This window comes from Vipera berus (genome assembly GCF_964194415.1).
Source record: "Vipera berus genome assembly, chromosome: 11".
NCBI lineage: Eukaryota > Metazoa > Chordata > Lepidosauria > Squamata > Viperidae > Vipera > Vipera berus.
Window position 1 is genome coordinate 21608758 of NC_138214.1, and position 24907 is coordinate 21633664.

General features: G+C 40.7%; 1 protein-coding gene across 3 annotated transcripts in view; it reads right to left on the reverse strand.

Moving 5' to 3' along the window:
* ATRX (ATRX chromatin remodeler) overlaps positions 1-24907 on the reverse strand; it is a 118964-nt gene that overhangs the window by 25027 nt on the left and 69030 nt on the right. For all 3 annotated transcript variants that reach the window (XM_081336832.1, XM_081336831.1, XM_081336833.1), the window contains 13 exons: positions 23369-23462; positions 22536-22638; positions 20466-20645; positions 13893-14031; positions 13398-13507; positions 12172-12318; positions 11814-11991; positions 6140-6277; positions 5098-5273; positions 3940-4057; positions 2753-2883; positions 2494-2582; positions 2204-2376 (listed from right to left, as the gene is read on the reverse strand). In XM_081336832.1, coding sequence (XP_081192958.1) covers positions 2204-2376; positions 2494-2582; positions 2753-2883; positions 3940-4057; positions 5098-5273; positions 6140-6277; positions 11814-11991; positions 12172-12318; positions 13398-13507; positions 13893-14031; positions 20466-20645; positions 22536-22638; positions 23369-23462 — 1776 coding nt within the window. The remainder of the gene's footprint in view (positions 1-2203; positions 2377-2493; positions 2583-2752; positions 2884-3939; positions 4058-5097; positions 5274-6139; positions 6278-11813; positions 11992-12171; positions 12319-13397; positions 13508-13892; positions 14032-20465; positions 20646-22535; positions 22639-23368; positions 23463-24907) is intronic.

A 24907-nucleotide genomic window follows, 5' to 3' on the forward strand; every position in this document is an offset into this window, starting at 1 on the left:
AACAGTGTATTTAATAGCACCAGTATAGACGGAATATATATTTTTAGTTACAAAGGAATAGAATATTTTACAATTCAAGGTATATCCTGGAAATTGTAAAATATTCTATTCCTTTGTAACTAAAAATATATATTCCGTCTATACTGGTGCTATTTAAATACACTGTTTTATTTCAAATTTAACTTATTTTTAAGTTAAAAACATATATATAATATATATATAATATATATATATATATATAATATACTATTAATTACAGCATTTATTTCCATGGAATTTTTTCCTTGTACTATTTTACAGGTGTTACCACATACAGAACAAATTTGCTGAGTGCAGTATCTATTGAGGAAGTGAACATTTAAACAAATGACCCATCATCTTACAATAATATACTTCAGAACAAGAAAATACACATTTACATCTTTTGCTTTGGTTACTGCTTCAGAGATGAAAAAGTTAAATAGAGGTGAGGTCACATTTTCATTCTGCTAGCATGAGCAGAGACAATTGACAGTGTGTTGTGATTCAGGGTCAGCCTGTGGGTTCGGCAGTTGGGTCGGACGATTCAGAGGAGGAGGAGGGGGGTGTTGGAGAGCCTGCAGAGGACAGCCCTGAGGCTCCGCAGAGCCCTCAGCCAGGCCCCTCTCATCTGGTCACTACGCAGACCCAGCTGTGTGAGCCTGACAGTGTGGATGAAGATGACCCACAGCTGGCCCTGTTCAAGGACGCCCGACGCAGGAGGCAGTCAATCAGGAGTAAACAGAGGAAGGCAATGCGGCACCTCGGAAGGAGGCAGAGAGAAGCCACGCCTTGAACTGTTTAAAAGGGGCTGGTTTGCTGAAGGCAACCGTTTGAACAGCTCCTGTTTCATGGTTCGTGTTTTGGTTTTGCTCTGTTTGCTCTGTTTTGTGTCAATAAATTTGGCAGGCTTAGTTCCAGCCTCTTGCCTTTTTGTAAAGGGGTTGTTCCTGCCTTTTCTGCAGGGCCGGTAGTAGGCTGGTACAGAACACAGTGCTGCATTGAACTCTCCATCTAAAATTGTGTTCAAAAAGCCAGCAACAAGAGAAACTGTTTTAACTAAGGCATTTACCAACTGCAGTTTCCAAACTGCCTTCAAGGATTTCTTCTTTGTACCCCATAAGCAGCATGATGCCACCATTCAATCACTCCTGGCACTATTTCTCCCATGCAAACGTTGATGTCCAGCTATCAGAATGAGTTCCCCCGCTCCCATGTTCAAATGCAGCTTCTCACTACCTTCATGCCTCCAGTCCCTTAGAATCTGGAGGACATCAATCCTGAGATGTCAAATCCTGAACTTGCTGAAAAATAACAGTAAACTTTCACTACTCTTCCTGTCATTTATCCTGATTTTTTTCTCACTATCTTCATGCCTTTAAAGTGTGGCACCACGTTAACTTTGGGATATGAAATTCTGAGCTTTCAGAAAAATAGCAGTACATTTTCACTATTTCTCCTGTTAATTATCCCAATTTTGGGACTTCCTCCCAAGAAACATTGTATTGGGCTGATTAAAAATTATAGTTTACAAATTCAGTTCTGATTTTTTTTTTAAAAAAAATTGAAAACGACCTTGGGATCCATTGGAGCTTGAGAATATAGAAAAATTTAAAAATAAAAGCCACATTTTCATATCAAATATATTACACACAGTTCATTCTTGAGTCTTTAAAGCAGGGATTTTTAACCTTTTTGTGCCATGACTTCTTTTTCTTGCATGGTGAAGCCTCCCCATTCTTTCCCAGAAAGATGTGTTTAAACATCCACGTAAACTGTATTACAAAAGGAAGCCAACTGCGTTCAAAGAATTATTAGCACTTGGTGCTTGCAGATGTTTCATTACCCATCTAGATGACTGTACTGTCTACAATAATATATGAGTTTCATTATTAATCCATTAAAGCAAAAACAAGATAAACTAAATGTCTGTTAGAGATTAGTGAAAATAAATCTGTATTTTTTCCCCGTCCACAGACCCCCTGAAATCTAAGCCCAGCTCTCAAAGATCTGCAGTCCCCCGGTTAAGCACCCCTGCTAATAAACCTTCAGGGCCAGAAAAAGGAGCAGAAGCAGGACTGTGCACAAAACCATTACAACTGCATGGGCGATGGAGTGGTGGACTTAGTTGCCCTTGACTGCCCACTACAAAAAGCCCTCCACATCCATTAAACATCTTACTTACCTTCTTCTGCCTTTACAATGACTGGAGGGTTGCTTATTGGCTCTTCTACAGCTCCTTCTCCACCTCCCCGAGATCTTGAATTCCAGACTTTAATCACTTCAACGTCATTGTCACTCCCACTTCCACTGGAGCTGCTGTCTTTCTTAGATTTCTTGCCCTTTGTTTTCTTCTTTCTAAAAATATATTTCAACATGAAAACTCTTCAGTCGCACTAATTTTATTCCCAACTGTTTTAACATGCAATCCATCAATAAATTGATTTACTATTTCAGAGGAATAATTCTACTTACTTAGTATATTCATCAGAGCTTAAGCTTACTGACGTTTCTTCAGAATCAGAAACTATGAAGTCATCAAGACTGTCTTCATCAAAATAGCCCTGAAAAATAAGGCCACATCCATCCTTTTTTCGAACTTTCAGAACACAAAGTAAAACAAAACAGAAAAAAAGTATGGAACCAGTTACCAAAAATTGAAACTCTCTAGAATTTGGCATGTCTCACTTCAGAGTTGCTATGAGACACACAAAGACAGAGAGATGTAGATTACCTTGTTTTCCTTGCTAATATAATCCAGCTGCAAACACCAAGGGTGAGTCCAAATTCTGCTTAGCATCTGGAAATCTTGGAAGAGTTTAGCTCCAGCTTTGCCTCTTCCACCTTCACTACTGTTGCTGACACCTGACAATGGAGTTCAATTACATACTTGAAATAAATTAACCAAACTGTAAATTTAGCAAAATCATCAGGAATTCACTCTCTTTTTCCTAGTCACTTATAAGAGAGGGTTCTCCCATTGGTGCAATACTGCTACCAGAAATCAGATGATTCAAGCAGCTGAATTAGTATTTTCTTAAAATTGCTAAAAAATCACCATTCATCTTGTTTTACAGCTTTGACAGTCTATATTATTTATAGGTATATGTTATTTACATATGCAAGCAGCATTTTTAATTTATTTATTTATATGTTAGAAATCCCATTTTAAAAAACAAATTCACAATATTTTCCCTCATAAGGCCTTAATAACTATTGCAAATCAATTTTCAATGAAGTTCTCTCATTCAGCCTCAATGTCCCATAAAATTAAAATAGTCGAGGAAATTCAAAACCATTAAAATTTCCAAAATTTAAGTATATTTGAGAAGTTAATTTTTTATCTAATACTTATACTTAGTATACCTGTCATACAGGAATTTATCCAACCCCCTATTAAAGTCATGGAAGCCAGTATGGAAGCCAGCGCCCATCGCCATGTCTCACGGTAATGAACTGTATCGATCTGTGTGAGACGCTCCTTTTTGTCTCTTGCGATGTCTCCTCCCAATCAGCTTCACCGGATGGCCCGGGAATATTTGGAGAAAGGGAGGCGGCTTTCCTTTCTCTGTGCCATGCACGATTTCCATCCTCTCAAAAACCCTTTTCCAAGATATGCCTCAGCCGTTTCTTGTAGGGAAGATGGTCAAGCTCTACAGCTGTTCTCTCTTCTAAACTTTTTCCAGCTCTGCTAGAGACTTTGTAAAAGTCTTTGCAGCAACCAACACTCTAGTTGCAAATGTACCACCAAGCGGGACAGGGAGATTCCCATTCTCCCTGAATACCAAGCCAACAAGATCACCTTCATCGAGGTAAAAAAAGTAATTAACTCCACAGTGCAGTTCAGCTTCGCCTATCCCATATGCAAATATCCTCTGGTTCTTTTTTTTTAACTACAATTAAACAGTGAACTATCCTTACCTGTTAGGTGATCCAAGTAGTACTGGTACAGTTTACACTGAATGGGAGTCATTCTGACAGCTAAGACATACTCATGTTTTGGTGGCAGGAACTTTGTTAATGCTGTATAATCTTTCCTCTACAATTAGATCAGAAAAAGAGAAGCTAGGATAGTGCTAAGGTGTCATTTGAACATCAAAATACCAACCCTGATTCAATAAACTTTATAACTTAAATTACAACTAAACTGCTAAGGAAAAAAAAAACCGCTCTAAATAGTGAGATTGTTCAGCATTCACACACGGCTGTGCTCCTTCCCTGAGAGACCAGGGTGCACAGAAGTCTCTCCATACAGGGGAGTGACCCTGAGACAGAAGCAACGTAGATGGGCTGCCTTGGTTCAGATCTAGTGCTAAGGGGAAGTGGCTCTGGGGTTCCATAGGGACAAGTTTCAAAATGTTCACCTTTTTTATTTAATTAACTTGTGCTAGTGGCTATTTTAAACATAGCTTTCAGACACAAGCCAACTAGTCTGTTTCAAATGAACACTTGAAGATAAGACTGATCACAGTTTAAGCCGGTTAGGACCCACAACTAGACCCCCTCTTGCTCTGGAGAAGGAAAGGAAAGCTTAGAACCCCACCTCAGCCTGCTGAAATGCAACTGGAGTAATGCGCTTTACACTGCCTGTCTACAACTGACATATACAATTAAGTTATCACCATTTTTTGCCAACGATTTTTAAAAGGGGAGGGAAGGAGAAAGTAGAAACACAAATAAACAAGGAGAAAAAAAATTAAAAGGTTAAGAGACTCCCATGTCATAGCTTGGGGTGAAATGTGGGTCACAAGTCTAAAAAGATTAAAAGTTCTGCCCCAAATTATCTTCCTTAGATATTATCCAGTAATTGCAGGCCACCCTGAGTGCCCGTGCCTGGTGGGGTTTACATTTTAAAATAAAAGAAAAATAATCAAATGGCTGTGGGCAAATCAAAGCTTTTAAAATATTTTCTTTCTTGTTAATCAGCAATAATGGATTGCTTGTTAAGAGAAACGTACAACTTCAGTTGACAGGAGAGCAGCGAATCAAAAGACAAAAGTCTTTAAGTTTCATTTTCAGATGTAAGGAATTTTTAATTTTCACAATGGAGCAAAGTAGCACAAATCAAAATCCACACACCTGAACACATCCAGCTAGCATTTCATATAAGATATGTGCCCGCTTTTTCATCACCCTCACATCTACTAGAGTGGAATCAGCACACTGGCCATTCTGGATTGGATTTATAAATCGATTTCGGAACTCCTTAATTGATCCAAGTAAATTCTCCTTGATGAAATTAACCATGCAGTGATCTGAGGAAGGGAAAATTTAATTTTTAGTTCCTTTAATCAAAGTAATCTTGTTACAAGTCTTTAATAAAGATGGTCAAGTATATATTCATTGAGGCCTTCTCTAGTTGGGTGGCCTTGATCCAGAAAGGCAACTTATAAATATTTAAATAAAATAAAGAAATGTTTGGAAACAGGTTTGGGCTATTCTTTCTTTTAAAAGAAAGGGACCATTAATTCAAACTGGGGATTGGGCTAGTCAGTGCTTTGCACCCAATCTGTGCAATAATGTGCCAAGTGCATGAAGCACAGCCCTTTCCAGCATCCTGCAGTTCAGCATGCCATTTTCAGCCAGGCAAAGCCACCTGATGCCTTGCTATCCTGGATGCAGAGTTTTGACATGCAAGATACTCTCTTCCAGAAGAAGAAGCAGAGCTGGTGAACAACTGAGCCAGGTTTCTGACTGTTTTTTTATTTGGGAAAAAAAAACACTGATGCAAGACAGGACAGCTGCCATCGCTGAAGGCACAGGTTTGCAGTCCTAGCAGTCAAGAGACTAGGCCAATCCTTGTATGAGGTTTTTTTTTAACACAAACATATGAAAATTGTCATGCTACATTACATAAATTACAGGGAGGGAAAGAATTCAAGGAGAGCCCCAGCAAAAATATCTTTAATAAGTGTGGAAACAGTGTGTATAGATTTACAATAATAAATGCAGATGTTTGTTGAATAATCAAACTATGACTATATTTAAGGATCACAAGTGGGGAGAAAACCAAAGATGCATGGAGCATATTATTCCATATTAAGCAGAACTATTTTATTTTCATTTGAAATTGCAATCAGATATAAAGCATATGTTTGGCTCCCTCTTAAAATGTACTTACATTCTATGAGATTGTTTTGCAAAGGGGTTCCTGTAAGAATTATCCTTCTCCTGGATCTGATAGAATTCATAGCTTTAGAAACAGCAGAAGCTTCATTTTTTAGTATATGTCCTTCATCACAGATAACAAAATCTGGGCCTGAAATTACAGAAGTAACATCTCACAGATGTCTGTGAAGTATGGAACATTGCTTAAATGCCAAGTCATGAAGGAGCTAAGTGTATTAACTCCAAATAAGCATTTTCTGCCAAGGTTTATCTGACAATTTACTCTAAACTGGTATTCATAGCCTTACGCACAATATAAATACATGTGCACCCTGTGCTGCTGGCCTGCTCATAAATGCTGAGTGGGATCTTACAAAGGGTTTTCCGTGACAAAATGTATTCTGTACATGGAGCATTTTTACTGGACCTACCCTTTTGGATGCTTTTTACATGGATTCTCTCAAAAGTAACCAGCCAGGGCTATGCCATTACTTTGGATTTACTTTGGAAGAGATGATTCAGGGAATACAAAGTAACAGAATTTCCACATCTGTTTGAAATGTATTAAAGTAATTACAGCACAGCACTTTTAGGAAAATGATGCAGCCACTTTAAAAAGCTGTAAACCGATGTTGAGTCTACATTCTTATAAGATCTTAAACCTCTTCCAGACTGAACACTTTTTTTACCAATATAAGAGAATATGTGTAGCTCATATGGGGTCCTTGGTGCTCTCTGAACTTGGTTGTTTTCTTGCAGACATTTCATTATCAAATTAGGTAACATCATCAAAGGTAGCTCTGCTGGGTAATGAAATGTGTACAATAAAACAACCAAGCTCAGAGAGCACCAAGAATCCTGCAATACTACTCTTTTACTTGTCATCAAGGACTATGCACTTTCTATATTTTAAAAACTAATTTAGTATTAGAAATGCAAAGTCATGGGGCACTAAACTATTCCCTAGAATTTAAGAACCCAAACAACTACTTGATTAGACATATGCAGGAAACAAATTATTTGATACATGACAACATATTCTTTTAATTCTTAAGAAAATGTCCCACCAAGAAAATACACACAGAGGTTTTCTCAAGTAATATTTTTCAACATTTTTTATAAACACAGATCATAGCACCATCTACTGGTAAACTGAAAATAAAGTTGAATATGAACGTATGGAAACAACACTCCATTACTGATTGACAGCAATGCACAAGAAAGTTATCAAGATGGCAACAATCACTATCAACTGGCCAGCTTTTCTCCCTTTTGGCTGATTAAAAGAAAATATATCTGGTATCTTCATAATCTCCTTTAAAGAAGAAGTTGGATAACAAACTTCACTTGATGTTTGAAAACGAACCATTAAAACAGGGCCCCCCAACCCCCAGCCCATGGATTGGCCCCAGTCCGTGGCATGCCAGCAACCAGGCAGCGGAAACAAGCGAAGCCCCAACGGCAGGATGCAGGCAGCATGTGAAAACAGGCCCCCTCCGAACTGCAGAAAAACCTCTCTCCATGGAACCGGTCCCTGGTGACCCAAAGGGTTGGAAGCCACTGCATTAAAGGGGAAAAGACTGCCTACTCAATAAGCATCCATCACACAAATAGGCCTTTAAGGGAATAATGTAAATACAGATAGTTCTCGTGTTATAATGGTATTTGGGACTGAAACCTCTATTCTTAACTGAGGTGGTTATAAAGCAGAATGTCATTTGACCGCCTCGTTTAGCAATGGCAATCATGGCAGTCCCAGCTGCAATTGCTGACTGAATCCCACAGGCCAAGTGAGGATCCACCCTGACCCAAGTCATTCCCAGCTTGGTCCCTCCCTTCCCTGATTTATTTATTTATTTATTTTATTTTATTTTATTTTATTTTATTTTATTTTATTTTATTTTATTTTATTTTATTTATTATTTTATTTTATTTTATTTTATTTTATTTTATTTTATTTTATTTTATTTTATTTTATTTTATTTTATTTAAATTTATATACCACCCTATTCCCGTAGGACTCAGGGCGGTTTACAGAGAAAATTAAAAATTAAAATACATCACATACAATTAAAAACGATTAAAACTAAGATTAAATTAATCCCTGAACTTAACTAAAACCCCATTAATTAAATAATTAAAACCCCTCAGTCTGGGCCAGACAGCTCAAAAAACCAAGTTTTCAAGTCCCTACGAAATGAGCAAAGGTCGGTCCTAAGCTCTGTGGGAAGCTGGTTCCAAAGGGCCGGCGCGCCCGCAGAGAACGCCCTTCCCCTGGGAATAACCCGCCGGCATTCCTTAACCGGCGGTACCCTAAGAAGGCCCTCCCTGTGGGAGCGCACAGGACGATGGGAAGCTGATGCCAGCAGCAGGTGTTCCCTTAAAATAATCCCTGAGCCTTGGTAAGGTAAGGGATTGCTTCTGCTTCAGCTCCCATCCCACCTACGTCTGCCCCCAAGCCCCATCTTGTGTTCCTCAACACACACACACACACACACACACACACACACACACACACACACACACACACACACAGAGGCTTTCGCTCTCTCCCGCCTGCTGCTGACCAAGTGCGCCTGGCCTGATGGCTGCTCCAAGCCTTTTTCCAGAGGGTGCTCATAACATTCTCCAAAAAGTGTGTCCCTTTCTTGTGATGCCTCAGAAAGCCTTTGGAAAGCTTCTGAGAACTTCTGAAGCATCCTGAGAACAACACGCGGAAGGTTTCAGAAGGCCTCAGAGGACTTCCCAAGGCTATCCGTGGCTGTGCAGAGTGGCTAAAAGGGCAGAGATGGAGGGAGACAGGCAGGTGCGAGGACTCGAAACGCCCCTGCAGTCCTAAGTGTGGGTGAGCTGCCAAGTACCCAAATTTTGATCACATGATCGCAAGGAGACTGTTAACAGCCATAACGTCAGGGACCATTAAGTACCATTTGCTCAGTTGTGTCACCATAACTTTGAATGCTTGATGAACAAATGGTCATTAAGAACTACCTGACTAAAAGATAAAGCCATCAAATGTCCACAAGTATGACTTCTCAGAAAACAGACTGCTGAAAAAAGCACAAAAAGAAACAAGGAATGAGTCTTATAGAAAAAGTTCACAGTAGGTGATCTGAAGACACTCTCTACCAGTTGTTTTCAATGTAACTGGGTGGACTTCATATTACGTTAATTTAATTTTTTTCTTCCTGGTTACATTCTGAAGCACAACCTCTGCCAGGTGCTACTCCAAGGCAAAGCATGGTTCTCAGCCCAGAAAAGGCTGTGCAGGTCTGGAAGGACAGATTACAATTGGGGTGTTTCATCGTCTCCATATTGCAAATTGGAAGGGAGGGGAAATTGCTTGGAATGCCACTTGTCTACAGCCCATAAGGGTTTGATGGGAGTTTTCATTTTCTTACTCCCAAATTTCACAGAATTCTTGCTCAAGTGTTCCAATGGACATGCAGGTTGACTTCAACTGACTGCTTATGCTTATGCAGTCCTGCCTTTATTCTCTGCAGCCTCTACAAATTCAGTTGGGCAGTTGCAACTACATCTAGGGAAGCTAGACGTAATTGACTATAGTCCAGACTTGTCAATCACGCACAGAAAAACAACACATCTTCTCTTCAAGAAGTCATAGTTGGACCTAATTATTTTGGATAATTTCCATTTTATCCCCCACTCTTCCCTTGTTAGGGAAGCTCGTTGAGATAGTGGTACGCAAACAACTTCAGAGGCCGTGTCAGATTATCTAGACCTATTCAGTCAGGATTTATAGAGAGCTACAGTATCAAGACAGCATCGGTCATATGTCCACCCTGATCCTCTGTGGTCTCTTTATGGCATTCAATACCATTAACTGTTATACTATCCTTCCAGGCCAGCTTTGTGGGTTTAGAATGGGGGCTCCATTTTACAGTGGTTCTCCTGCCTTTATGACCAGTATCAATCAGTGTTGGGGGGAGAGATCCAGCTGTATGCCCCTTACATAGGCGAGGTGAGAGATCCAAGTCCTGAGCACCATCTATAAAAGGTGGTGCCTCAGGACTTGGTTCTCTCACCTCTCCTATTAAACATCTACACGAAACTGCTGGGTAAGGTCATTTAGTGGCATGGAGTCAAGTGTCAAAGGTACACTAATGAGACTCAATTGTGCATCTCTCTCCAATGCCAGGCAGATGATCCTGTTCAGTGCTTACCCAGTGCCTGGAAACTCTAAGGACCTGGATAAGGAGGAGCTGGCTGCCACTCAAGCCTAGCAGGATGGAGTGGTTGGGGGTTTTTGCCTCCCAGGTCAGGAGACATTATCCTGGACTTGCAGCTCTTGCTGGAAGAGCAAATAGCAGATGTGGCTGGGGTGGGATGGGGCTTTGCACAAATTCACCTTGCATCAGTTGTGCCCATTTCTGGACTGGAGCCCTTGCTTACACTCACTCACACCTTAAGTCATTTTCTGATTAGATTAGGCAACATGCTCTATGGGAAGCCACCTTAGAAGACCATTTGGAAGCGGCAACTGGTCCACAATGCAGTAGGGAGTGCAGTTCTGGGCACTTTGCAGTTCACTTGTATTATATTCTTGTTTCATGACCTGCACTAGCTTCCAACTATCTTTAAAGCACTACCTGGCACAAGGTATCTGCGGGATCATCTCTCCTTGAGGCTATCTGCCCAACCCACTAGGTTCCATCAAATGCTGTCAAATAGTGGTACCTCAGGTGTGCTTTCTCAGTAGCAACCCTGGCCCTTTGGAATAGCCCCCTCCCCCCATCAGAGAACTAGAGAAGCCCTACTTTTTTAGCCTTCTGGAAAACTGACTGTTCCCTCAAACACTGAGCTAAGATGAGGTTGATTCGGGGGTCAGTAATATAGATGGTTCCGATGGTTGACAGGAAGGCTATGGTGTGTTTTTATGTTGTTTTTACTGGCTGCTGTAAGCCACCTAGAATTGGTGTGTGAGATAAGAGGCCGTGTAAGTTCTTTAAATAAAACAAATAAAAAGTCAGTACAAGTGCCATGCCATTTCATTAAGCCAGATGCTACAAAAACAGAGAATGCAAACTTTTTTCTGCACGCTTTATTCAATTACCTGGATTTTTATTTCTCTTGTGATGTATCAAATGCTTTCTGATAGCCTATTGTTTATCAAAAATTAAAATAGAAATTTGGAGAATACCACTCATCTTTAGACCACACAGGGAATTACAATAGTTTGGAAGCTCCAAATATGTTTTTTTCAGGCTGGCTTTCAGAATTTCTCTTCTGAACTTTGCTAAAACAATTACCGGTAACTAAAGCTTCTGACTTACAGCAACTACCAAACACTTTTCTTTCTTTTCATTTCATTTTTTTTTTTGGGGGGGGGGCTTTTTTTGGAGACGGCATATACCACATAACTAATTGTCTGGATTTTTAAAAATGTAAATCTGCACCTTGTGTCTTGAGAAATCCGACAGAATTCCAAAGCATGTCCAGTTTTACCATTCACCAACCAAGTTATCTCTCCTTTTCCTACAGAAAGGTTACTTTCTGGTTACTGCTGTTACTTTCTCCATTTTGAAGAGTGATAATGCCTTAACCTGCATTCTTCTACACATTGCTTGGTACACAGAATGTGATATCTACCTACTCAAGAACATCTTCTTCTCTACATGACTTGCTTACTTGTCACAGAAGGAATGATCTGCAGTGTTCTGGCTTACCAGGATCAACCAATGCTTTGTTAAATATTTCTTTCAGTTTTCTGCTCTTCACATTCCTCCCTTGTGCAAGGTTGCGATACATTTCATAGCCTATGATCATGACACCTCCTTCATCCTGCCACCTTTGCAACATATAGCTCCTCTCTTGAGGGCGTTTCACTGTTGCTAGTTCAGAGACCTTGGGAAAGCAAGCAAATAAATGATTTTTATTTTTTTAAGTCAACATTTGTTTGTTATGTGCTTTCAATATATAAATATGGATCACATACTGAAAGCCAAGAATTTCATAATTCTAAAGATCAATTTACTATTCCTGAATGCAGATACACTCCACCTATCCATATTACACATTAAATACCTCAAGTTTCTCATCATCTTCTAGGCCTTCTTGCCATTTTTCAAATTCATTCATCCAGTTGAGGGCTGTATTCAATGGACACACAACAAGAGCAGTTCTGAAATCCAGTTTGTCGCAAAGCAAAACAGTATGAAGGAAACTAACTACCTTCAAAAGAAAGGCAAGAAAATCAGCATTAGAACAAAACTGCACCTAGAAAAAGCTTTTTTAAAAAACAAAAAAATGGGAAACGGAACATGATTTTTTTAAACACAAAAAAGAATATTTTGATGTACTTAGTGAGTTAACTACTTTCTTCTTACATTAATTTGCTGTATATTTACTATAGTTGCTAACCAAAATAACCAACTGTTTTTCCATTTTTCTTGATCTTAGGTAACCCCTTTTTAGCTACCATAAGTTGTATGTAGCACACTAACTCAAAATACAGTTTTAGTATAGGAATGAACAAGGAAGATCTGGTTCCTAATGAAGTTACTAAGAAAGGGAACATATGTTCGTTATGCACACACACAGAGTATGTATGTATATTTGCTATATATATCAGGCAACTGCCTAGACAAGACCCTGCAGTTTTCTTGGCCAAATTGTTCTGAAGCGGATTGCCATTGCCTGTTCCTTAGGGCTGAAACAGTGACTGGCCCAGCTTGGTGACTAAAGCAGGACTAGAGTTTACAGTCTCCTGGCTCCTAGTCTCAAGCCTTAATCATGGTATTAAACTAGACCTCTTTTTGTGTCTATTATCTGCTATTACTCTCCTTCTATGATCACAAACACCTCTTTGCACATGTGTCCCTTCCGCATGATTTCAAGTCAGAAAGGATCTGATGCAGAAGGAATGAATTTCAAAGGTAGTTGAAGTCAACCTTGGGTTATAATAGACAGATGTTCTGACCAGCACTATGGAGTCAAATGTTCAAATTCAAGCCCATCCAGAGTCAACTCAGTGACCTGACGTGTCATTCTTTCAACTTATCTCACAGGGTTCTTTTGAGAACTGAATTCCAGTCCTACAGATGAAGCAGCTGAATTCCTGAAGAAAGTGTAGTCAAGGTGCCTAAGCTATTCACTCTTCTCTCCAGGGATTATATATAACAGCAGTCGGAATATGCATTAAGTAACTTGGAAAAGTTTCAGAAGTTTTCACAAGACATGGTCACGTATCTTTTACTGGAAGAAGCTGGAGGGAGCAAAGCCCATCCTAACCAACAGATTCTCAAACATACCTGCAAGGTCTTTCCCAGACCCATACAATGAGCCAGAATGCATCCTGAGCCAGAAGACTTCTTGGTTTTTCTCAGAGATTCACAACAGCAATCCCACATAAACTGAACACCTAGAAGCAATGTTTTTAAAAAGATCCTTTACAATTTAACAGTGGACAATTAAGCGCTTATTTTTGGCTCTGAAGTGCAATAGCTATTACAGAACACCGTACCCGATAGGAGACAATATTCCTAGCTCAGGGTTGAACTGTGGGATCCTTGGTGCTCTCTGAGCTTGGTTTTCTTGCAGACGTTTCATTGCCAAATGAGGTAACATAATCCGTCTCTGATGGTGTTACCTAGTTTAGTAATGAAACATCTGCAAGAAAACCACCAAGCTCAAAGAGCACCAAGGATCACACAGAACACTCTAATGTGGCTCTAACCCGATCAATTCAATACATAAATCTCCTGAATCTAGCATTTTAAAATACAAAAATTATCATGTCATCTTACCATCTACTTGATGAGGTTTAAGTTTTGTCACTATGTTTCGGTGAACTTGCACTAATGGTTCTTTGGTTTCTTCATCTTCATCTAAAACCAGCTTAGTTGTAATTGGACATTTCAAAGGTGTATCTTCTAGTTCTATTACCTGCAAAGATTTTTTGGGATGTGTGCATTTAATTCAAGATACTTAACATTCAAGCTACACAAGGCACGTATACACTGAGTGCTACAACCAAACAAGGGTCTTTTTTCAGATCCCATTTAAGTTGGAGAAAAACTATGAAGCAATTCAATGGGACTTATTTATTTATTTATTATTTATTTATTTATTATTGGGACTTATATGCCGCCCTATCTCCCGAAGGACTCAGGGCGGCTAACAACAATAAAATACAATGATAGAAAAGTTAAAAAAGAAATTAAATTAATAGCTCCAATAGAATAAGTTAAAATTAAAGTTAAAAATTAAAAAAACATTTTAAAATCCCTGTCAGTCCAGGTCAGCCTGATGGAAAAGAAGTGTTTTGAGGCCGCGGCGAAAGGACCGGAGATCCGGGGCCATCCGAAGCTCAAGGGGAAGTTGGTTCCATAGGGCTGGCGCTCCCACAGAGAAGGCCCTCCCCCTGGGGGTCGCCAGCCGACATTGTCTAGCCGACGGCACCCTGAGGAGGCCCTCTCTGTGTGAGCGCACTGGGCGATGGGAAGTCGTCCCCGGCAGCAGACGGTCCTGCAAATATCCCGGGCCTAAGCCATGTAGGGCTTTAAAGGTAAGTACCAGCACCTTAAATCTCACCCGGAGGACAACCGGTAACCAATGCAGCTCACACAGGAGGGGTGTAATATGGGAGTATCGGGATGCTCCCATCACTACCCGCGCGGCCGCATTCTGCACCAGCTGAAGCCTCCGGGTGGTCTTTAAGGGCAGCCCCATGTAGAGAGCATTGCAGTAATCTATACAGGAGGTAACGAGTGCGTGAGTGACCGTACGTAGGGCATCTCGGTCCAGATAGGGGCACAACTGGCACACCAGGTGAACCTGGGCAAATGCCCCCCCTGGCCACGACTCCAATATGATCTTCAAAACTGAGTCGTGAATCCAGGACGACGCCTAAATTGCGCGCCCTATCAACGGGAGGTAACACCTCTCCTCCCATAACCAAAGATGGTCTCAGCCCGTCCGGAAGCGTGATGAAAAAAACACAGCCGGAACGAGAGCTGAGTCCACAGGAACCTGTTTATTGCGAAGCAAACAGCCAAAAAATGATCCCAAAGAAAACGGTCAGCGTTGGCTGCTACCCACAACCAACGCTGCTAAATACCCTCCCAACGCCAACGCCCAACCCCAGCCTACACCCGGCCACTCCCTGGTTTAACCCCACCCTACACCCAGCCACTCCCCGATTTCACCCCACCCTTCCCTGACGATGTCTTCTGCCTCGGCCCCTGCCTCCCGACGCTTTCCGCCCGCCAGGTGAGCTTCCATCAGACCCCGGGACCACCACCTTGCGCCCCGTCACCTCCCTTCACCATGCCCATCTCCCACCCGTGCATGGCCCCCACGAAGCCCCAGTCCTTGGCCCCCTCTTCATCTCCCATGGACCCTGGCGCCGCCACGTCTCCAGCCATGCTGGCGGGGCCGTTGGACGTAGCCCCCAGCAACGCGCTCCGAAACCACCTCCCAGCCAGTCTGTCACTGCCGTGTTCCCCAGTCCACACCGCGTCCAGGCTCGTTGCGGCACGGACGGGCCTGGCACCAAACGAAGACACTACGGGGCCGGCTGGCATCGGGCAGGGCCCGGCAGAGTCGTCCCGCGCATGCGCGCGCCGGCCAGCTGACGGGGAAGCTTCGTGGCCGCTCCGGACAGTTGAAGGTGGCAGCCGATGTGCGGAAGGCGTGCTTGCGACTCGTCGAGGTGGGTCCGTGCCTGTAACGAGCAGGGAGGGTGGGGGTGGCTCCCGTAGCGAGGGAGGCACGTCCGCGTTGTGACGGGTGCGGCCTGTGCGCCGTGCTGCAAAGAGAGGCCCCGCTGAATTTCGCGCCTGTGGGTCGCGACAGATGGAACCTCTTGGACTAAACGAGATGCCGGTACGTAAAGCCACTCAGTCTTGGCCGGGTTGAGCCGGAGCCTGTTCTTCCCCATCCAAATATGTACCACTTCCAGGCAACGGGACATCACGTCGAGGGAATCACTAGGTTGGTTCGGGGTGGAGATGAAAAGGTGGGTATCATCAGCATATTGATGATACCTCACCCCGAAACCACGGATGATCTCACCCAGCGGCTTCATATAGATGTTGAACAGGAGGGGCGAGAGTACCAACCCAAGGCACCCCACAACTAAGGGGCCTAGGGGCTGACCTCTGCCCCCCTGCCAACACCGTCTGCGAACGGCCCGAGAGGTAGGAGAACCACCGTAAAACGGTGCCTCCCACTCCCAACCGCTCAAGACGTCGCAGCAAGATACAATGGTCGACGGTATCAAAAGCCGCTGAGAGATCTAATAGGACCAGGACAGAGGAATAACTCCTATCTCGGGCCCGCCAGAGATCATCCACCAGCGTGACCAATGCCGTCTCTGTGCTGTACCCGGGCATGAAACCCAACTGGTACGGATCCAGATACTCAGTTTCCTCCAGGACCAAAGGGAGCTGCCGTGCCACCACGCTCTCAACAACCTTCGCAAGAAAGCGAAGGTTGGAGACAGGACGGAAGTTATTTAAAATAGCGGGATCCAAGTCAGGTTTCTTGAGGAGGGGCCTTACCACCGCCTCTTTCAAGGCAGCAGGAAAGCACCCCTCACTCAAGGAAGCATTGATAACTGCTAGGAGCCAGCCTCACATAACCTCCTGAGCCGCATAAACCAGCCAGGAGGGACACGGGTCCAACAAACATGTGGCGGCACTTAATTTCCCCATGATCCTGTCCACTTCATCCGGAGTCACAGGGTCAAACTCTTCCCAAATGTTCTCGGCCAAACCCATCGCTTCCCCCTCGTCAGACACTGCCCAGTCAGAGTTCAGACCAGCCCGAATCTGAGCGATTTTATCCACCAGATACTCACTAAATTCCTCAGCCAGTCCCCGCAAGGGGTCCTCTCCCGTCCCTTGATTTAAAAGGGAACGGGTCACCCTAAACAGGGCGGCCGGGCGGTTATCTGAGGACGCAATGAGGGTGGCGAAGTAAGCACGCTTCGCCACCTCCATTGCCACAAGATAAGATCTTAACTTTGTTCGGTCAGACTCGGACCGACTGGATCTCCAAATGCTCTCTAGGCCCCTTCTCCGGCGCTTCATCTCCCGCAGGTCCACGGAAAACCAAGGAGCGAGCAGGGATCTGCGCCAGGTCAGAGGCCGCAAAGGCACAACACGGTCAAGAGCCTCCGAAGCAGCCCGTTGCCAGGCGTCAACTAAGGTCTCGACCGGGCTGTGGGAAAGGGAGGTAGGAATAAATCCAAGCACCGTCTGGAACCTATCTGGGTCCATCAGGAGCCTGGGGCGGAACCGCCTGGTCGGTTCCGCCTCCCAGCAGCGGGGGGTGGCATGACGGAGGCCCAACCGCAGGAGATAATGGTCTGTCCATGAAAGGGTTTGAGATGTTGGGGTAACATTAAGACCATTAAGCCACTGCCCAGAGATAAAAATAAGTTCGGGCGTGTTTTCCCCCTCGTGAGTTGGACCCTGAATAATCTGGGTCAGGTCCATGGCCATCATGGAAGCCATGAACTCTTGGGCCACCCCCGACACACCGCCCAGGGAAGGCAGATTAAAATCTCTCAGAACCATAAGTCTGGGAAACTCAACCGCCAACCCCAAGAGAGCGTCGAGTAGCCCGGGCAGAGCCGTTGCTACGCAGCTGGGAGAGAGGTACGTAAGCAACAGGCCCAACTGACCACCAGGGCCCCACCTTAAGAGGAGGGACTCACATCCGCCTATCTGAGGGGCAGTGGCCTCTCACGGACGGAGGGCCTCCCTAATAACGACCGCCACCCCACCCCACCGCCCCTACCCAGAGCTCGAGGCACACGGAAACCTGGAGGGCATAAATCAATCAGAGGGACCCCTCCCTCCGAGCCCAACCAAGTTTCCGTAATGCATGCCATTGCTACCAGACAAGGTCTCTCCCTTTTAAATTAACAGTGGGGATTGCATTGTACTTTCTGCATACTTCAAGGTGCTAAACACATTTATGACAAATAAATATTTTTAAGTCCATGACCATACGATGATTTAAGATAGAAAAAAAACATTTTTTCTTTATTTGCCAAAAATTTGATAGGCCAGAATAAAGTATGTGCCTTAGAAAACTCTAACAAAATATGCTTGATTAGTGGGCAAATCACAGACGAAATCTTATGTGCATTTATCTGTCCTTATTGGACGTTTAGAAATCTATTTGTTAATTATTTGTTTTTGTTTTTTTGAGAATTTCATTTTAATGTGTGCCAGTGTGGCCACAGTAAAAAAATGACAAAGGTTATCTTATTTTTTTTACTAGCTTCAAACTGAAGTGCTATAGAATGTTGCAGATACAATTCTGAGAACATATGGAATATTATTAACTTTAGAAGGATATTGCTGAACCCAAATAGCAGACAGCATCATGCCCAATGCATAGCACAGAGCCTGGGTTGACACAGGGTGTGCCATGGCTCCGGGGAGGGGGGGGACTTATTCAGCACAAAGCCTCATGTTCCAGAAGTTCTCAAGGGACTGTTCTGGAGGCGGTGTGTGGAATTATAAAATTCTAGAAATTCTAAGAAAAGGGCAAAAGCTCAGAAAGAAAATTAAGAACTAACTGTCCAAATGATAAAAGAAGAAAACGTATTCTTTGTATTCTGGCACTTTATTTTACCTGTTTTCAATAAAGATTCCTCTGTGGAACTGCTGCTCCCAAACAATGGGTTAAATATTTTGGTGCTTTATTTAGTGATAATAGAATAGAGTATCTTTATTGTTATTGTGTAACTCACAACGAAATTAAGTAATGCTGTCAACATAGGATATTTGCTTTGAAAAACATTTGTTCCTGAATCTCTTAACATTTTCATCTCAAAAATAAAGGCTGCTTGGGGGCTATACAGTACTGGTGAACTTCAGTATTCACAACTGGCACATATTTATGATGTAGCACATTTGTGAAATTCACAGCTGGCTTCCAATAAGCAAAGTCAATGGAGAAGCTGGCAGTAAAATTGCAAGTCATGGTCATGTGGTATCTCACTTAACGACCACAGGTGATTCACTTAACAACTGCAGCAGAACCAACATTGTAAGTCTGATATTTCACTTAATATACACAATGCTTAGCAACAAAGTTGCCAGTCCCAATTAAGGTTGCTACCTGTAGTAAATATGCTAGCATGTTATCAGTCTGACCAAGAAGTCTAATGTGCATTGCCACCTTTTATAGTTTTTCTCATACTAGCAGAATGGATGCTTCAAATTACAGGTAATCCTTATTTAGTGATGACAATTAGGACCAGCAACTCAGTCATAAAGTGGTGATTGTTAACTGAAACCGGGACTTTGCTTATGATCTTATTTCAGCTTTCTTTGAACTACAGACCTATGAAAGTCGTAAATGCAAGGATTTGTCGTGAAGTTCCTTTCTTTTTCATCACTGCTGTAGCTGTGAAAGATCCCTAAAGGAGGACTTCCTGTAGTTAGAAATTTTTGCTAATTTGGTGATTTTTATCAACCTCTACTATTATCATTATCTGATTCTTATATTAGTTCTTAAAATGCTACACTGTCACCTGATTAGTTCTTAAAAGCAACATATGAGCATATCTATTTCAATCTAATATAGTCTTTCTTCAAATTTATTTATTTTTTAAACTTGTTTTTAACTTTTGTATTTTGGTTTTTAATTACCCTGTAAACCGCCCTGAGTCCTTCGGGAAAGGGTGGTATATAAATGTAATAAAATAAATAAAATAAATGTGTCAACTTTAAGATGTGTGAACTTCAACTCCCAGAATTCTCCAGTCAACCGTGCTGGCTGGGGAGTTCTCATAACACTGATGTAATGTAACTTTAAAAAAATATCTTTGACAAAATAAAAGATAAAAAAGAATAATATAATGTAAACCTCATGTAACCAAATGGTATAAAAAGGCTTTAAAAGCTTTTAAGCTCAGGGTAATTATTCACATGCTTTCAGCTAAATCCAGCCACAGCTTTCTGAAGTGTGGGCCTTGCCTTTCATTCCAACCACAATAGTCATGACAATTTACTGCTGTTAAAACTACAGTAAGGAAAGCAAAAAATTAGTATTAAATATGAAAGCAGGGCAAGAGTCCCAAATGAATATATCTGGTAAGAGAAAATCAGGGTTCTGCATATATGTCTTATATGTCAATTTAACAAAAGCAATTCTATTTTCAAACACTTTTGCAATGAAAACACTTAAAAGAATCATGTTCAAGAAAAATGCTTTCAAAAGTAAAATTACATAAAGCACTGACTATTAGATATATGTCTATTAAAATTCTCTTTAAGAAATTTTAGAGTTTTACTTTTCCTCAAAATACTTGTTTAAAAATCCTGGTAATATCCCAATTTAAAAAATATAAATACTTCTCTGAGCTTCTCTCTTTCACGCTCCCTTTCCGCAATTCGTTTTCTTCTCTCCTCTTCTTCTTTCAATGCATTTTGCGTTTCTGTTCTGAGTTTATCGTCTTTAATAATCTTCCTTATTTTTTTCCTCCCTTTTCCAGGAGATTTAGAATCATCATTATCGTCATCTTCAGTATTACTCTGTAAAAATTCAAGAAAGATATATTCTCAACATGATTTCAAATAAAACACAAAACACTCTTTCAACAAGCTTAACAATTGATTGTTATTGCCTTTTATTGTTTAATAACTCCTAATACAAATACTGGCTAACCAAACTGCACAATGCAACTTTTCTAGGCAGGGCGTATAGGTTATCACTTGCACTGAGATAGTACAGTAAGCATTTCCCATGTGTATAAATTAGTCTCAAGGACTAATTTCTATTTCCTTTCCATTATATCTCAACTGGATTTGAGATTTCCTATATTTCCAAAGCCCTTTACTGTATTATAAATCACACAGGAGGCAAAGTACAAGAACAATAGGTGCAAATTTTTGAATTTTATTTTAAAAATGCCATGACTGTCACACAATGAAGTGAGATTTGGTGTGATTTTGGAATGATTTGTCCAATCCAAAGTAAACCTATTGAGAATGAGTATGCTAACATCAGAGAATAGGATGTAACAGTTGCTTTGTATGATATAAAAGCTTACTCGGAGTTTAGTACTATTTAGGACTGTTTCATATTTAAACAGCAAACACAGAACCTCAACACTGGAAGGGGCCATTTAGCCATTGTGTCCAAATTTAAGCATTCCTGACTGATACATTGTTCAGTTGCCCCTTGAGTATATCTAGTGAAGGGAAGGCCATCTTAACTTTTTAAAAAAAAACACAATCAGGGAGTTTTTCCCTTAGACAAACTTCTTAAAAACTAAGTCCCTTTATTCTATCAGGACATAGCATATAAGCGTTGCTTGAGTAGGGTCCGTAATATTGTCTGGGATGCTACACACCCTCTTCATGACCTGTTTTCTTTGTTACCTTCTGGGAGGAGGCTTCGTCGTATCCGAAGCAGAACATCCAGATTCAGTCAGTTTTGTGCCATACAGTATTAACCTTGTGAACTCTAAAGCTTTTGCCTTCTGTTATGTATTCAAGATGGACAGTGATTATATTTATATGTTGCTTATATGTAAGGGTATAAGTCTATATACGTATGTTGTATATGGTATGTTTAAATGTGTGTTATGTATGTGTACACTTTGAGAGCAAGCAGTAAAAAATGACAATAAAGGTTATCTATCTATCTATCTATCTATCATCTATCTATCTATCTATCTATCTATCTATCATCTATCTATCATCTATCTATCTATCTATCTATCTATCTATCTATCTATCTATCTATCTATCTATCTATCATCTATCTATCATATGCATTCTGGGCTGACAAAGATGAGGCCTTGGTCTCCTTTTAAAGAATGCAATCATCTCCCTATCACTCATTTTTCTCAAAACTAAGCTTCTAACTACTCTTTCTCAGGGGCCTTAATTTATACTTCCCTGATCAATCTTGTTATTCTTCTCTAAATCTATTCCAGTTTTGTGAATAGAATGGGTCATAATACTTGAGTTAGAATTAAACTAGAACATCTATTCTTATGTTGGAATGGTATGTGGGAATGACCTTGGAAATAGTCCCACAGCTAGGGGAACACCCTGGCAATCTAGCCCATAGAAGGATATGGGTATGGGAAACATCTCAGACTGTAAGTAAAAGTGATGTAGTAAAGATTTACTGAGCATTAAATGTGATGGGGACGAAATGTATTTTCAGATTTGCAAGATTCTATTAATATAAGCTTACAATGAAGTATATTTAGTTCATCTGGGCATGCTTCCTGTCTGCACTATCTTGCAAGGCTGACAGTTGCCATATCAAAGTTGTTTGGAAAGTTTCTTTAGTTTCAGAAACATTTTATTGTAGTTGGGAAGGTATCTGTAACAGATTTTTAAAATCATGGAGATTTGGAGACAAAAACAAAACAAAAACAAAAAAAGGCTGGCCTAACCAGGCAATACCTTGTTTTCGCTAGATGAATCTTCCTGGACTTTTATACGTCGCCTTTTCTTCTTCTGTTTATAACTCCTCTGATTTTCTTCTAATTCTGCTTTCTTGGCGGATCTAAAAAATGAAGGCGTACTGTTCTAAAAAAAATTATTCTTAGCCAACTGTACTGACCATTTTTTTTCTTATTTTCCTCCAAGATTATATATACATTATTCCTAATCAAGTCAATCTAAACTATTTAAGAAAATGTGGGTGCAGTTTTTCCCTCTTTATGATCCACTTAACTCTTGTTTCTTCTGTATTGATATTTCAGAATGAAGGAATGCAGTTGGGGGATTTTCACATTGGGTTGAGTTACGCTTTAATGGTGGTTTACTGCTTGATTGGCTGATCTGCATAACTAGCATAAAGCATGATTTACAAACCATATTGTGACACCCCAAGCCAAAAACAAAACAAACCACACTGGTTCCATGCTTTCTGCAATATGTGAAACCAGGAAAAACCACAGAAGTATCCCAGATGCTTATCTTTTTTAATAAAAGAAAAAAACAAAAATGCCTGGATTTTAGGAAACCGGATTTGTAGAAAAAACATGATAATTCCAAAGCATTCCAGATAGTAAACAGATTTTTTGTTTCTTTCTCTTCAAAAAGCAGTATTATAAATCTGAATTTGGTGTTCAGGTTTTAATGGCTAGAGCAAGTTAAAAAAAACTTGAAATTTCTGGGTTGGGAATTGCTCTGTAATTTTATCTTTACTGATCTCGGCAGAGGTCTTTCTTCAAAATTATTAACACTAACAAAATATGACCTAGGACTTCCATAAAAAAAAAATACGCTACCTCGTTCTAGGACGTTGATCATCTTCAGATTCACTCACTTCTTCGCTAATTCCAGATTCATTGGCTTCTGAATTACCCGAATCCTCACTGCTGACTTTAAGATTAAATAATTTAAAAAGTATCAAGAAATTGTACATTTTCAGTTAGCACAATTAAATAGAAACCCAAAGTAACAGCAAGATAGCAAGAAACTATGAAATGAATGAAAACTATCTCCTGTTATCATGTAAGAAATGCAAACCTGTCATAAAAAACTGCCTAGTAAAACAAATCCTATTTAAATAATTATGTTATTTGTAAATTTGATTTGCAATAATTATGTGCCATCAAGTTGTTGTTGACTTTTAGCCAACCACACAGATTTTCTTCAAGATGATCTGTCCCTAACTTGGTCTCTCAGGTCTTAAAACAGTAATGAGCAATAAACGTGTAGTAAAACAATATAAGTGAAAAACTAGGCAAAAACTGATATACAATTGTGATTTACATAATGATTTGAATGTAAAATTTCTAGGTTTGAAAACTAATGTAATCCAGCTCAGTGTTGCAACTGTTTGATTAATCCCAGAAGCATTCTGAATCCAATATTTCTCATTTAAATACTTCTAGAGTTTTTAGAAGAGCAGTGCGATGCTTCTGGTAAAGCAGGACAGCTCATTTCAAGTTTGACACAGAAACTAAAATGTTTGCATCTGAAATGTCTTGCAGTTTTGATATACAATGTTGTCTGAGAACTATTATTAATGAGTGCTAATATTAATACTTTTTCAAAATATACGAATAAAATGAAAGATTGGTAATTTTTTTATGAAGATTTGTTTCCATTTTAGCCATCCAACAATGGATTCTATCTTCCAACTCTTCCAAAGTGAAAAGTCCCAACATTTTAAATCTCTTTTCTAATATTAAAGTCTTAGTAGCACCTGTCTCCAATTCTGTCCCAAGGGCTAAGATAAGGCTATTCTGAAACTGAGGATCCCAACAGAAGGAGAGAAAAGTGACTATCTAATCAGGAGTACAAGAGAGCTGCTGTCTTAAGACAAAAGAAACTCATCCTTAGGACGTGCTCTTGGATGCTTATTCACACAAGGATAACAATATAGGTGGAGAGACATGGGAGCCAACAATCAGAGAGAGTCTGGTACTATCTTTGCAGACTGGCAAATCTTACAACAAAGCATTAGCTTTTGTGAGTTGCATCAGATGTAAGCTGTTGTGCATGAAAGCTTGTCTGTTAATCTGTAAGGACAAGAACAACAAATCTTTTTGGTATTGTAGAGAGGCACCCAATGAAGTTAGGTAATCAAACTGAATGGTTGGAAATAATTAGCCTGATTCCCACGTGGCAAGAAAAATCTGCAGTAATACATTTCTTCCAAATGCCTTCTCAGACACATTTAAAAACAACTTAGAATCAAGATCACGTGAAGTACTAATGCCACTTTACAATGCCTTGGTAAGGCCACACTTGGAATACTGCATCCAGTTTTGGTCACCATGATGTAAAAAAGATGTTGAGAGAAGAACAACAAAGATGAT